The 15,553-nt window shown below is 45.2% G+C and overlaps 2 protein-coding genes across 3 annotated transcripts in view; one reads left to right on the top strand and one right to left on the bottom strand.

The window, feature by feature from the left end:
• Positions 1 to 4,834, bottom strand: part of LOC140408496 (protein regulator of cytokinesis 1) — a 60,634-nt gene extending 55,800 nt beyond the window's left edge. Inside the window, exons 1-2 of the mRNA XM_072495760.1 lie at positions 4,655 to 4,834; positions 4,278 to 4,410 (exon numbers count right to left, since the gene is read on the bottom strand). Coding sequence (XP_072351861.1) covers positions 4,278 to 4,410; positions 4,655 to 4,668 — 147 coding nt within the window. The 5' untranslated portion in view covers positions 4,669 to 4,834. The remainder of the gene's footprint in view (positions 1 to 4,277; positions 4,411 to 4,654) is intronic.
• A 46-nt stretch (positions 4,835 to 4,880) lies between these two features.
• The window catches only part of idua (alpha-L-iduronidase), a 354,201-nt gene continuing 343,528 nt past the window's right edge, over positions 4,881 to 15,553 (top strand). Inside the window, exon 1 of one of the 2 annotated variants that reach the window (XM_072495758.1) lies at positions 4,881 to 5,384. In XM_072495758.1, coding sequence (XP_072351859.1) covers positions 5,221 to 5,384 — 164 coding nt within the window. In that variant the 5' untranslated portion in view covers positions 4,881 to 5,220. Of the gene's footprint in view, positions 5,497 to 15,553 lie in introns of both variants that reach the window. The other variant, XM_072495759.1, reaches the window with a different exon arrangement.

The raw sequence follows: 15,553 nt of genomic DNA, 5'->3' as shown, positions 1-15,553 counted from the left end.
GTCGCTCTGAGCAATTGCCAGCGGTTCTATGGTCATCGCAAACAGCAATGGAGGGGGCATCCCCATCTTGTCCCACAGTATAGTCGAAAATAATCAGATGTTGTCCGGTTCGTCCTTACACTAGCCTCCAGGGCCTGATATAGCAGTCTAACCAAGTCCACAAAGCCTTCCCCAAACCAAAACCATCCCAGCACCTCCCATAAATAGTCCCACTCCACCTGGTCAAAAGCCTTTTCGGCATCCATTGCCACCACCTCTCTGCCCTCCGGGGGCATCATAATCACATTGAGTAGCCTTCTTAGGTTGGCTACCAGCTGCCTGCCCTTTACAAACCCTGTTTGGTCCTCCACAATCACATCCGGTACAGTCTTTGATTCTGGACGCCAGGATCTTGGCCAGTTGTTTAGCGTCAACATTAATCAAGGAGATTGGCCTATAGGACCCACAGGCTTCCGGATCTTTATCCCGTTTTAATATCAGCGAGATGGTGGCTTGCGACATCCGAGAACTTTTTGTAGAACTCCACTGGATACCCATCCGGCCCCGGGGCGTTACCCGACTGCATGGCCTTCAGGCCCCCTATTACTTCTTCAGCCCTAATCAGGGCCTCCAGCCTACCTACCATCCCCAAATTCCAGAATCTTAAATAACCAAACAAATCCTTAAAGTTAGAATGATGCATTGACCATCAGGTCCTGGGAATTTAATTTTATCCCCAGAGTTTCTCCAAGTCTATGGTAGTGCGTTGGCCACATGTAGACCAGTAAGGATGGCAGATGTCCTTCGCTAAAGGGCATTAGCATGTCAGATGTGTTTTTATAACAGTGGATGCATGGTCCCTAACTTTTCATTCCAGGGAATTTTCTGATGTGGTGGAATTTACATAATCTTTATTGTCACAAGTAGGCTTACATTGCAATGAAGTTACTGTGAAAAGCCCCTAGTCGCCACATTCCAGTGCCTGTTTGGGTACACGGAGGGGGAATTCAGAATGTCCAAATTACCTAACAGCATGTCTTTCGAGACTAGTGGGAGGAAACCAGAGCACCCAGGGGAAACCTACGCAGACACGGGGAGAACGTGCAGACTCCGCATATAGTGATCCAGCCGGGAATCGAGCCTGGGACCCGGATGCTGTGAAGCCACAATTCTATCCGCTGTGCTACCATGAATTTGAACCCACATCCCCAAAGTCTCTAGGTTACTAGTCCAGTGACAATAAAACTACAGCCTCTCCCCAATGTGCTTTCTGCCCTTTTGAGCTATATCAATTGATACTCAGATATTGAAGCAAGTTCTTCTTGGCCACCAACCTCCAACTTGACATAAACCATCCCTGCTGGCCACGGTCTGTGTGGAGTCTGCACGTTCTCCCAGTGTCCACGTGGGTTTCCTCCCACAGTCCAAAGACATGCAGGTTAGGTGGATTGGCCATGCTAAATTGCCCTTAGTGTGCAAAAAAGGTTCGATGGGGTTATTGGGTTACAGGGATAAGGTGGAAGTGAGGGCTTAAGTGGGTCGGTGCAGACTCGATGGGCCAAATGGCCTCCTTCTGCACTGTATGTTCTTTGATCACTAGATAACCTTATAGTTCAGTATCACGGCTTGGTAATTTACATTGTTCTGGTCAACACTCTCCTGACCTGTATGTGGCTGTCTCCTATAGTTGCTATTGTTATCAGTTATTGGCAAGAACAAATGATAAAATCAGAGACATAATTAACAATGGGGCTCAGGCAAATTCTAAGTGACCCTCAATTTCTGGTATGCAAGACGGGCAATTTTTGCTCAACATCTCTTGCTACCCCATTTCTCATTATAATTTCTGCCTGCCAAAGGTTCAACATTTACTCTTTAGATCCTTCTAAAAGCCCTGATCTTTATACCAAGCCAACCAAAGCACCCAAGACTTTTACTGTCATGCAATGAGGCATTTGGTGCCCACCCTAGCCTCCCTTAAAAAAAAAGGAGTGGCTTGCTAGGCCAGAGAGTAGTTAAAAGTCAACCACATTGCCTGTAGCCATGTGGAGCAGACCAGATAAAGATAGCAGATTTCCTTCCGTAAAGAAAAAAAAAGGACATTTGTGAACCAGATGGGTTTTTACAATAGTTGACAATAATGGTGACCAACTAACACTTTAATTCTTGATTTATCAATTGAAATTAAATTCTGCCAGCTGCTATGTTGGGATTTGAACCCACAACCCCCAAATTACTAATAGTGACATTACCAGTATTCCACTATTTCTCCCCCCTCCCCCACCGATTAAATCCAATACTATCCTTAATCTCTAAACTACGGACTGATCTCCCACTGGCAAGTGGCTATGAACACAAGTAGGATTCAGCCCCTAGAGTCTGCTCAATCTTTCAGCAAGGCCATAATCAACCATGGTTTAACTCCACATTGCTGCCCGACCTGTATAATCCTCAACTCTTGTAGATCAATGCCGAATTTGATTTAAGGATCTAGTCGCCACACTCATTGGAAGAGAATTCCAAGCATCAATAACCAGAGAAGAAATTCCTTATTCCTGGCTTAAAGGAAATTCTTATTTTAAAACTATGCCCTCCTAGTTCTAGGTTCCCCCACAGGGGTAAGTATTCTCTCAGCATCTACCTGGTCAAGTCTCCTCTTATTTTCCAATAAGATTGGCATTCTAAATACCAATTAATATTTTATTCATTCATGAGATGACAGCTGCTGGCCAGGGCCAACATTTACTGCCCAACAATTCCTAGGCTGGCTAGGCCATTCAGAAGGCATTTTAAGAGTCAACCACTGCTCTTAATCAAGAGTTACTTTAGGCCAGAAAGGATGGCAGATTTCCTTCCCTAAAGGAAAGGACATGAACAAACTAGATGGGATTTTTAAGACAATGTTTCCTCTCCCCCCCCCCCCCCTCATAGAATCCATAGTGCTTGCAGTATTGGCCAAGCAAGTCTGCACTGACTCTTTGAACGAGCACCCCATCCGGCCCACTCCCCCACCCTTAACCCAGTAACCTCACCTAATCTTTGGGTACTAAGGGGCAATGTAGCATGGCCATCCACCCAACCTGCCCATCTTTGGACTGTGGAAGGAAACTGGACCATCCAGAGGAAACCTACACCGGCACAACGAGAACATGTAAACTCCAGTCATCCAAGGCCAGAACTGAACCTGGATCACTGGTGCCGAAGAAGCAATGCTAACCACTGCCATCAAGCTGCCCATGGTCATCATTAAATTTTTAATTCCAGGTTTTTATTGTCCAAATTTCACTATCTGCCATGGTGGGATTTGAACCACTGGGTCTCCAGATTACTAGTCCAGTGACAATACCAATACACAACAGTATAGTCCCAGTTTGCTCAGTCTTTTCTCATAAGACAGCCCTTTCATGAATTTCTCATCTCAATTTGTTAGTCCTACAACATTCAATGTCCACATGCACCATGACAGGTGATTCCATCCCCATCTACTCAAAAGGGTCTTCCCCAGCCCAAAGATGCCCTTAGCTCCAGCACCAGGCAGGTAATGGCCTTACGATTCATGCTTCAACAGATCACCATATTTATCCAAACGATAAAACTAAAATCCTTTTGACTTTTTACACCACTTGAATAGTTCCATATACAGTGGCATATTTAGTTAGCTCCACCACACTGTAGTCCCTGCTTGTCTACTCAAACTGCAAGGACTAGGGATCTATGGACAATTGTAGGGCTTCAGGCACCTCCATTGCTGCCTCACCAGCACACCTGACCATCCCCAACCACAGAACTGTGGTATGACTGATGCAGTGGCATCAACTCTAAGCCACAGTTCCTCAAACTGTAGACACCTACTGCAGATATGGTGGCCATGGATCACCAAATACCCACTCTGGCTTTAGACGGTTACAATAATTTCAATGATCTAGTCATAGGCACAAGAACACATCCAATTCCAGTGGTAAACTGGCTTTTTGGGGTACACAATACCTCATCAACATTGTGAATTTGCCCTTGGCAGGGAGAGGGGTAATTGGTTCAGAGAATGACACGACTTTTGCACACAGATCATTAGCAGCAATGGAATAAAGCTGGTTTATGCCAGTCTTAAAAACTATTTTAAATTACAAAGCCTGAAAATAGGCCAATAAATTAGAGGGATTACAGTATTAATTATAAGCCTACACCCATAGCCGAATAGAAGTCACCTACACATCCCAAAATATAGTACATCATTAAAGCCAGCTGCGTTGGCCACTTGCTCCAAATAAGATTTCCATTGAACGTTTCTTTTAAAATACCTCTATGCATTTCTTTGCTGATGCCATCCGTTCAAGCCGCTTGTCTTCTTGAATCCCGACATCATCCCAGATATTCTGGAGTTTCACCAACTTCATATCCAGAAGGTGGCCTATCGATGAAGCCAGAACTTCGCTGGAATAAAATTTGCGCAGATGGGCAGACAGTTAGTTACATCAAATCCCAAGAAATATGTCTCGAGACGCTTTCAAAACATTGCAGAACCCACGCTCAAAATATCGGGGGTGGAGGGGGGGAAGAGAGAGAGCGAACATGAGGATTAAGAACTTGGAAATGTTTTGTAACATTCCCCCCTCCCCGCACACGACAATTTATGCGGAGGGGAAACAACGGGCACATCGGAAAACAACATTCGCACCTTTTCCTCGCCATTGTTCAAACGGGAGTTGAAGAGTTGCACAAACCGAGAGAGACCGCACCGTACGAGTCTCTCCGCTACGAGCGAGCTGGCCGGAATCAGGTTCAAATTTAAATCCAACCGCCCCCCGGCGCGAGCATTCAAACCATTGGTTGCCGGTCGGCAACCCGCAGCCAGACTTCCGGCCTGGGCTCGGCGGCCACGTGATCACGCCGATGGGGTGGAGCCAGTCGTTCAGCTTCGGGGCGGACGGGAGGCTGCTGTTTGGCTGGAAGGCGCGTGAGAGCTCACTGAACTCAGTTGTCTCGAGGGAGACGGACACCCTTTGCTGTCAGAGCCCAACAAAAAGGAGAGGGAGCATCCGTGAAGCGGAGGATCTGAGTGCAGCGAAGTCTGTCAGACGGTTTTTATTCTCAGCAACAACGTTTATAGACACTTTTCAGAAAGAAGGACCCGGCAAGAAGTACATTCGGAACAATTCCCGATCGAGGCGTTTCCCCCAAATGCCGAGTGAGGCTGGTGCGAGGACTTTGCAGCTCCGACCATCGATTTGTGTACGCTAAATTATGAGTGTCTTTGTCGCTCTCGTCGGAGCATTACTGTACTGCACAGTGCAGCGGCACGCTTCTGCACAACGTCAACAACATGCACCTCAATCTTATTCAATAACAGTGGACGCCTCGAAAGCGCAAAGGGAGTTGAGGCACTTCTGGAGGAGTACGGGATTTTGGTAGGTCTTTTTAAAAAAAAACTATCATCTTTGCCACGGAAACCGTACAGGACTGTCACCACCCGGAAACTGAGGAAGTGAAGGATTGTGCGCCAGTTTGATGTAATGGCAGGTAACGAAGGCGTTAATAGATCCAAACGCTGAAAAGTTCCCTGGACTTGATGGCCTGCACTGGGATTTTAAAAGAGGCGGCTGCACAACGTTTGCTTTTCCAGAATTCACTAGATTCCAGAGTGGATTTGGAAGGTAGCACCCTGCTGTTCAAAAAAGGATGAAAATACTAGATAAAAGCAAATTACTGTGGATGCTGGAATCCGAAAGGAAAGAGAAAATGCTGACGAACCGCCAGCATTCCGCAGAGACCGTTCCCTCTGAGATAATCTAGTCCACTCCTTCACCATACCCAATACCTCTCCCATCACCCATGGCACCTTACCATGCAATCGCACAAGGTGTAACACCTGCCCCTTTACCTCTTCCACGCTTAACATCCCAGGCCCAAAACACTCACTCCAGGTTAAGCAGCGTTTTCACTTGCATCTCTTCCAATTTGGTCTATTGCATTCGCTGCTCCCAATGTGGTCTCTATATCGGAGAGACCAATTGCAGACTGGGTGATCGCTTTGTTGAGCATCATCGGTCTGGGTGCATTCAGGACCCTGACCTTCCCATTGGTTGCCATTTCAACAAAAGACCCTGATCCCATGCCCACATGTCTGTCCTTGAACCGCTGCAATGTTCCAGTGAAGCTCAATGCAAACTGGAGGAACAACATCTCATTTTCCGGTTAGGCACGCTACAGCCTTCCGGTCTCAAGATCGAATTCAACAACTTCAGATGATTAGCTGTACCCCACCTCGACCAATTTGTTTTCATCCCATTTAATTTTAACTGTCTTTTACCATTTCCTGTCTTAATATATATTTAACCCCCCCCCCCCAAATCTTATCCACCTTTCCTTACCCTTTCTCCTCTTTGCTTCTCCCCCCCCCCCCCCCCCCCACACCTACAGTTCACCTTCTGATGTTAGTTTCTCTGCTGTTTGGCCTTTCACATCTTTTGTTCTCTCTGGGACTGCCATTAGCATTCTTTCCCCTTGCTTTCTGTGGCCATTAGCACCCAGTTTCCCTGGGTTTCTGTGGCTATGACTCGTCTTTCATTCTCACTCCACAGTATAAATATTTCCCACTTTCTCTGTCTGTTAGCTTTGACAAAGAGTCATTGGACTCGAAAATTTAGCTCTTTTCTCTCCCTGCAGATGCTGCCAGACCTGCTGAGATTTTCCAGCATTTTCTCTTTCGTTGAAAATACTAGTTTGTTATTAGGGGCATGATAACAGGACACTTAGAAAATTATACTATGGTTGGGCAGAGTAAATATGGTTTTATGAAAAGCGAATCATATTTGACAAACCTGTGAAGAGTTTTCTGAGTGCAGATCAGAGGGATTTGTTTTACGGTCACGTGTACTGAGGTACAGTGAAAAGTATTGTTCTGCGTACAGTCCAGAAAGATCATTCCATACATGAAAAAAACATAGGACATACATAAATACATAATGTAAATACATAGACACAGTCATCGGATGAAGCATACGGAGTGCAGTACTACTCAGTAGAGAAGATGTGTGAAGAGATCAGATCAGTCCACAAGAGTGTCATTCAGGGGTCTAGTAACACCGGGGAAGAAGTTGTTTTTGAACCTGTTAGTGCGTGTTCTCAGACTTTTGATTCTCCTGCCTGATGGCAGAAGTTGGAAGAGTGAATAACCTGGGTGGGAGGGAGTCTTTGATTATGCTGCCTGCTTTCCCAAGGCAGCGCGATGTGTAGACGGAGTCAATGGATGGGAGGTGGGGTCGCATGATGGATTATGCTGTGTTCACGACTCTGTAGTTTCTTACGGTCTTGGGTTGAGCAGTTGCCATACCAGGCTGTGATGCAGCCAGATAGGATGCTTTCTATGGTGCATTTGTAAAATTGGTAAGAGTCAATGTGCCAAATTCCCTTAGTTTCCTGAGGAAGTATAGGCGCTGCTTTGCTTTCTTGGTTGTAGCATGACATGGTGGACCAGCACAGATTGGTGATGTGCATACCTAGAAATTTGTAGCTGTCAACCATCTCCACCTCGACCTCGTTGATGCAGATAGGGGTGTGTACAATATTTTGCTTCCTGAAGTCAGTGAATAGCTCTTTAATTTTGCTGACATTGAGGGAGAGATTGTTGTCTATACACCATTCCACTAGGTTCTCTACCTCCCTCTTGTACTCTGACTCATCATTGTTCGAGATGGGCATGGTAGCACAGTGGTTAGCACAGTTGCTTCTCAGCTCCAGGCTCCCTGGTTCGATTCCCGGCTTGGGTCACTGTCTGTGCGGAGTCTGCACATTCTCCCTGTTTCTTTGTGGGGTTTCTTCTGGGTGCTCCGGTTTCCTCCAACAATCCAAAGATGTGCAGGTTAGGTGGATTGGCCATGCTAAATGGTTAGATGGGTTTACGGGGATAGGGTGTCCAAAAAAGGTTAGGTTTGAGTTACGGGGATAGGGTGGAGGTGTGGGCTTAAGTAGGGTGTTCTTTACAAGGGTCGGCGCAGACTCAATGAGCCGAATGGCCTCCTTCTGCACTGTAAATTCTATGAAGAAAAAAATCCGACCCAATAGCAAATTTGTAGATGGAGTTGGAGCCAAATTTTGCCACACTGTCGTGTGTGTTTAGGGCGTATTGTAGGGCCTAAGTACGTAGCCTTGCGGTGCCCCGGTATTGAGGACTATCGTGGAGGAGGTGTTGTTGTTTACCTTTACTGATTTTGGTCTCTGGGTCAGGAAGTCGAAGATCCAGTTTCAGAGGGAGGAGCCAAGTCCTAGGTTTTGGAGCTATGATATGAGCTTGGCTGGGATTATGGTGGAGCTGCAGTCAATGAATAGGAGTCTGACATAGGAGCCCTGTTGTCGAGATGCTCCAGGGATGACTGTAGGGCCAGGGAAATGGCGTTTGCTGTGGGCCGGTTGTGGAAATATGCGAATTGTAGTGGATCAAGGCATTCTGGGAGTACGGCATTGACGTGTTTCATGAGCAACCTCTCAAAGCACTTCATAATGATGGATGTTAAGGCTACTAGACAATCGTCATTGAGGCACGTTGCCTGGTTCGTCTTTTGCACTGGTATGATGGTGGTCTTCTTGAAGCAGGTGGAACCTTGGAACAGAGTAGCGAGAGGTTGAGGATGTTGCAAACACATCCGGCAGTTGGTCTGCACATCCAAGTGTGGGTTGCAGTGTGTCTACTTCAATGCAAGGAGCATCTGGAATAAGATAGGTGAATTTGGAGCGTGGATTGGTACCTGGTACTACGTTGTTGTGGGCATTACGGAGTCATGGTTAGAACAGGGACAGGAATGGTTGTTGGAAGTTCCGGGGTATAGATGTTTCAGTAAGAGTACTGAAGGCGGTAAAAGAGGTGGAGGAGTAGCATTATTAATCAAGGATAGTTTAACGGCTGCAGAAAGGCAGTTCGAAGGGAATCTGCCTACTGAGGTAATATGGGCTGAAGTTAGAAATAGGAAAGGAACGGTCACATTGTTAGGAGTTTTCTATAGGCCCCCAAATAATAATAGAGATGTGGAGGAAGAAATTGCAAAACAGATTATGGATAGGCGTGGAGGTCTCAGGGTAGTTGTCATGGGTGACTTTAACTTTCCAAATATTGATTGGAACCTCTATAGATCGAACAGCTTGGATGTGGCAGTTCTTGTACAGTTTGTGCAGGAGGGTTTCCTGACACAATATGTGGATAGGCCGACAAGAGGTGGGGCCACATTGGACTTGGTACTGGGTAATGAACCGGGCCAAGTGTTAGATTTGTTTGTGGGAGAGCACTTTGGAGATAGTGATCACAATTCGGTGTCTTTCACTATTGCAATGGAGAGGGATAGGGCCATACGGCAGGGCAAGGTTTATAATTGGGGGAGGGGTAATTATGATGCGATTAGGCTAGAATTAGTGAGCATAAGATGGGAACAGAAACTGTCAGGGAAAGGCACAAATGAAAAGTGGAGCTTGTTCAAGGAACAAATACTGCGTGTCCTTGATAGGTATGTCCCTGTCAGGCAGGGAGGAAATGGCCGTGTGAGGGAACCATGGTTCACAAAAGAGGTTGAATGTCTTGTCAAGAGGAAAAAGGAAGCGTATGTAAGGATGAGAAAACAAGGTACAGTTGGGTCATTTGAGAGTCACAAGGTAGCAAGGAATGAGCTAAAGAAAGGGTTTAGGAGAGCTAGGAGGGGGCATCAGAAGTCCTTGGCGGGTCGGATCAAGGAAAACCCCAAGACGTTTTACTCTTATGTGAGAAATAAAAGAATGACCAGGGTGAGGGTAGGGCCGGTCAAGGACAGTAGTGGGAACTTGTGCATGAAGTCAGAAGAGATAGGAGAGGCGTTGACCAAGGAGAGGGGCCATGTTTTTGAGAATGAGAGTGTGATACAGGCGGGTAGGCTGGAGGAGGTAGATGTTCTGAGGAAAGATGTATTAGCAATTTTGAAAAACTTTAGGGTCGACAAGTACCCTGGGCCAGATGGGATATATCCTAAGATTCTTTGGGAAGCAAGGGATGAGATTGCAGAGCCTTTGGCTTTGATCTTTGGGTCCTCACTGTCCACGGGGATAGTGCCAGAGGACTGGAGAGTGGCGAATGTTGTTCCTCTGTTCAAGAAAGGGAATAGGAATGACCCTGGTAATTATAGGCCGGTTAATCTTACTTTGGTGGTCGGTAACTTAATGGAAAAGGTCCTGAAGGATAGTATTTATGACCATTTGGAATGATGCAGCTTAATCCGGGATAGTCAACATGGATTCGTGAAGGGTAAGTCTTGCCTCACAAATTTGATTGACTTCTTTGAGGAGGTAACTGAGTGTGTAGATGAAGGTAGAGCAATTGATGTCATATACATGGATTTTAGTAAGGCGTTTGATAAGGTTCCCCATGGTCAGCTCATGAAGAAAGTAAGGAGGTGTGGGATAGAAGGAAATTTGGCCAATTGGATAAATAAATGGCTATCACATAGAAGACAGAGGGTGGTGGTGGATGGAAAATTTTCAGACTGGAGACCAGTTACCAGCGGTGTACCACAGGGATCAGTGCTGGGTCCTCTGCTGTTTGTGATTTTTATCAATGACTTGGAGGAGGGGGCTGAAGGGTGGGTCAGTAAATTTGCTAATGACACCAAGATTGGTGGAGTAGTGGATGAGGTGGAGGGCTGTTGTAGGCTGCAAAGAGACATTGATCGGATGCAGAGCTGGGGCGAAAAATGGCAGATGGAGTTTAACCTGATAAGTGCGAGCTGATTCATTTTGGTAGGAAAAATTTGAATGCGGATTACAGGGTCAACGGCAGGATTCTGAGGAATGTGGAGGAACAGAGAGATCTTGGGGTTCATGTCCACAGATCTCTGAAGTTTGCCACTCAAGTGGATAGAGCTGTGAAGAAGGCCTATAGTGTGTTAGCGTTTATTAACAGGGGGCTTGAGTTTAAGAGCCGTGGGGTTATGCTGCAAGTGTACATGACCCTGGTGAGACCACATTTGGAGTATTGTGTGCAGTTCTGGTCACCTCACTATAGGAAGGATGTGGAAGCATTGGAATGGGTGCAAAGGAGATTTACCAGAATGCTGCCTGGTTTGGAGGATAGGTCTTATGAGGAAAGGCTGAGGGAGCTAGGGCTTTTCTCTTTGGAGTGGAGGAGGATGAGAGGTGACTTAATAGAGGTTTATAAGATGATGAGGGGGATAGATAGAGTGGACGTTCAGAGACTATTTCCTTGGGCGGATGTAGTTGTTACAAGGGGGCATAACTATAAGATTCAGAGTGGGAGATATAGGAGGGATGTCCGAGGTAGGTTCTTTATTCAGAGAGTGGTTAGGGTGTGGAATGGACTGCCTGCTGTGATAGTGGAGTCGGACACTTTAGGAACTTTCAAGCGGTTATTGGATAGGCACATGGAGCACACCAGAATGACAGGGAGTGGGATAGCTTGATCTTGGTTTCGGACAAGGATCGGCACAACATCGAGGGCCGAAGGGCCTGTTCTGTGCTGTACTGTTCTATGATCTGAATGCACGACTAGGGACCCCGTCAGGACCCCTCGCTTTCTGAGGGTTCACTTTCAAGAAGGCCGATCTGATTTCGGAAGCTTCGGTAGGTATGGGTGTGTCCGAGGCTGCTGGGGCAGTTGACAATGGTTTGATGGTTTCCTGGTCAAACCTAGAATGCATTGAGTTCATCGTGGAGGGCTGCTCTGTTGCCGGAGATTCTATTCGGCTTTGCTTTGTCGCACTAATGTTGTTTAAGCCTTGCCACAATAACGTCCGTGACGTTAGTCTGTGACTCTATAATTTATTCTGGCATTGTCTCTTGGCATCCCTGATTACTTTGCTGAGATCATACCTGGATTTCTTGTATAGGTCAGGGTCGCCTGACTTAAAGTCTCAGACCTGGCCTTTGGTAGAGAGTGAATCTCCCAATTAAACCATGGTTTCCGGTAGGGGGATGTACATACTACCTTAATTGACACGCAGTTATCTACATTCTTGCTGATGGAAGTCTGTGATGGTGGTGGCATACCTGTTTAGGTTGGTCGCTGAGTTCTTGAATACGGACCAGTCCACTGACTCCAAGCAATCACATAGGACCTCTTCTGTTGCCTCGGACCAGCACTGCACGACCTTCTTAGCCGGATTCTCCCGCTTAGGTTTCTGCTTGAATGATGGGAGAAGTGCGGTTGGGGAATAGATTGGTAGGTGCCCTTGATGTTTGTGCAGCAGTGGTCAAGAATGTGGTGCTCCTAGTGGAACAGGAGATGTGTTGGTGTAATTTTAGCAGTACACTCTTGGAATTGGCCTGATTGAAGTTCCCAGCCACGATGAACAAGGCCTCCGGGTATTCTGTTTCACTTATTTATAGAGGTGTGCAATCCGTCAAGTATCGCCTTCACTTCCGCCTGGGGTGGGATGTGGACTATTGTGATAATGGCAGAAGTGAACTCTCGTGGAAGGTAGTACGGGCGGCATTTCACAGTCAGGTATTCCAGATCTGGGGAGCAGCAGTTCGCCTGGGTCGTCATGGCCGAGCACCAGGAGGAGTTGATGAGGAGGCAAATCCCTCCATGCTTCGCTTTGCCTGATGACGCAGTGCATCTATCCGGCGTATTGAGAAGCTGTCGGGTTGTATGGCACAGTCCAGTGAGGCAGGGGTGAGCCATGTCTCTGTGAAATAGAGCACACAGCAGTCTCTTACCTGTGGATATAGTGTATTTGGATTTTCAAAAAAACATTTGCATGAGATTACACAAAATTAGGGCTCATAGCATGGGGTAATATATTCGTATGGATTGAGGATTGGTTAACAGTTAGAAAGCAGGAATAAACAGTTTTTTAAGAAAGTGATATGTTGTAACTAGTGGCAGTGGCGGACCTCCATTTTTGGGGCCCTGAAGCTTGAACTGTTATGGGGGCCCCTTCGCAACCAGCAACGAGGTCTGGGTAACCACTGTTATCTTATTCAATGGGGTTGTTCCATGACCGATCACAAATTTTTAAAAAATGTAACCACTACATCTCGGATTTTGATTAAAATTGCTGTACTGGATTATCTCACATGTCAAAGTCACTGGTGTGATTAAAAATTTCCTATGCCTTATAGTTTTTGAGTTATGAGGGGATGAAAATTAGGGAAATGTTATATGCATGCATGATGCATCATAGAATGATGAAATAAAACATAGAAAAGACCACAGTCAATATAATTTTTTATTTTAGACACCTATGAGAATACATACTATATGAAGCACATTTTACAAAATACTCTTTTTTTCTGTTTTTTCTAGCAACATATTCACATACAGTTTTGTCATATGAGAGCTTCCTTGCAATGTCATTTTCTAGAGACAATATGCAGAAAGAATTTAAGCGCTCTTCAGTCACCAAAATTTGTTCTTTATAAAGGATAGCTTTGAAAAATTCCTTTCTGCTTCTCAGCTCGTGATAGGCATTGTCAAGTACAGCTTAAGCACAGCAGTAATATTGGGGAACACTTCAATTAGGTGTTGCTCACAAATAAGCTGAAGAACTTCTGCGCATTGCATTTTAGATGGCGAGTTTTCTTCTGTGTTCTGGGATTTCCTAAGGTGCAAATATTCTTTGACTGATAACACTCGTTTACTAATTTGTGTCAATATCATCTTTGTAATACAATATTATAAGTTTAATACTGTCCTCATCAATTTCAGAATTGTTCACCAATTCTGAGAGGAACTTGAACCTTTTCGCAATCTGCTCATATTGGTCTTGCGTAACTGGATTATCAAGCAGTCATAGAGTTGATATAGAACTTCTAGCCTAAATTTGTCAGCTCCTCTCAAAGAAGCAATACCACTTGTTCCATCTGAAAATTCCCTTGTAACAATGCGTTTGGAAGCATCAGAATAACTTGAGCTGATATCTTCATACAAACCTTTTGCTTCTGATTCATAGTGTGCAATCCTATCGGCTGAATTTTCTCTGAATTCTTTAACAAACAAAAGTAAAGATGATAGCAGAAGATAACCTTCAAATACATCAAAACCAGGGTTTGGAATTTCTTCCTACCTTCCCTTCACCTCTTCATTAAAACAAAATATTGTATCCTTATGAACACTTTATTGAAAAAATTCTTGTCGAGGTCGCTATCACAAATGCTATCACGTTGAAAATTCATGTTAGCATTGTGATTGCCTTTTCAACGGCTCCCCTTTTTTGTTACGACACGTCATTACTGTTTGTATTTCTGTCATAAATGTTAATAGTGTTTTAAATTATTTATAATTATTTTATATTAAATATATTTAGAATGAAACATTCTTAATTTGAACGTTTTTTCCGTTTACGGCTAGCCTACATGATACTTTAATAACCTTTTAATTTATATTTTAACTATTTGTATTGAAATACAATATTATTAATATTATTTTTTTTAAAACCCCTTCTCATACAGTAGACCCCAAATTTTTAAGCAATGTGGTCTAAAGTCGCTTCTGGGACCCCTCAGGGATTAGGGGCCCTGAAGCTTAAGCTTCATTAGTTCCATAGTAGATCCGCCCCTGACTAGTGGGGTGTTGCAAAGATCAATGCTTGAACTTACAATTTAAGTCAATACCTCTTGTTGGACTAATTGGAAGAAGTGCAGTGGAGTGTTATGTGACAGAAAACTCTCTCTGAAACTGAAAGGAAGAGTCAACCAGACAGTTGTGAGACTGGCCTTGTTCTCATGCAGAGATGGGCAACGTTAATAAAGGAGGGATGCTAGCCTCATCCAATTTAAGGTGGTGCACAGAGCCCACATGATGGTCTCGAGGATAAGCCGTTTCTTTTCGGCGGTGGAGGATAGGTGTTGGCAGCACGCCGGGGGCGCTGGCAAATCATATGCGTATGTTCTGGACATGTCCAAGATTGAGGTGGTTTTGGGAGGGGCTTTCGGATGTGATGTTGAAATTCTGGGTCTTGGGGCTGCCCTGAGTCTGGAGATGGCAATATATAGAAAACCTAGTGGAGTGGTGTATCGACAACAATCTCTCCCTCAATGTCAGCAAAACTAAAGAGCTTGTCATTGACTTCAGGAAGCAAAGTATTCTACACACCCCTGTCTGCATCAATGGGCCCAAGATAGAGATGGTTGATAGCTTCAAATTTCTAGGTGTGCTCATCATCAACAATCTGTCCTGGTCCACCCACGTTGACACTACGACCAAGAAAGCACAAAAGCGCCTATACTTCCTCAGGAAACTAAGGAAATTCGGCATGTCCACATTGATCCTTACCAACCTTTACAGATGCACCATAGAAAGCATCCTATCTGGCTGCATCACAGCCTGGTATGGCAACTGTTCGGCCCAAGACCGTAAGAAACTACGGAGTCGTGAACGCCGCCTAGTCCATCACACAAACCTGCCTTCCATCTATTGACTCTGTCTACACCTCCCACTGCCTTGGGAAAGTGGCCAGCATAATCAAAGACCCCTTCCACCCGTCTTATTCACTTCCAACTTCTTTCATCGGGCAGGAAATACAAAAGCCTGAGAACACGCACTAACAAATTCAAAAATCGCTTCTTCCCCCCTGTTACCAGACTCCTGAATGACACTCTTATG

The sequence above is a fragment of the Scyliorhinus torazame genome, chromosome 3 (assembly GCF_047496885.1).
Source record: "Scyliorhinus torazame isolate Kashiwa2021f chromosome 3, sScyTor2.1, whole genome shotgun sequence".
Classification (NCBI taxonomy): Eukaryota; Metazoa; Chordata; class Chondrichthyes; order Carcharhiniformes; family Scyliorhinidae; genus Scyliorhinus; species Scyliorhinus torazame.
This window is presented reverse-complemented; position numbering and strand designations above follow the sequence as displayed.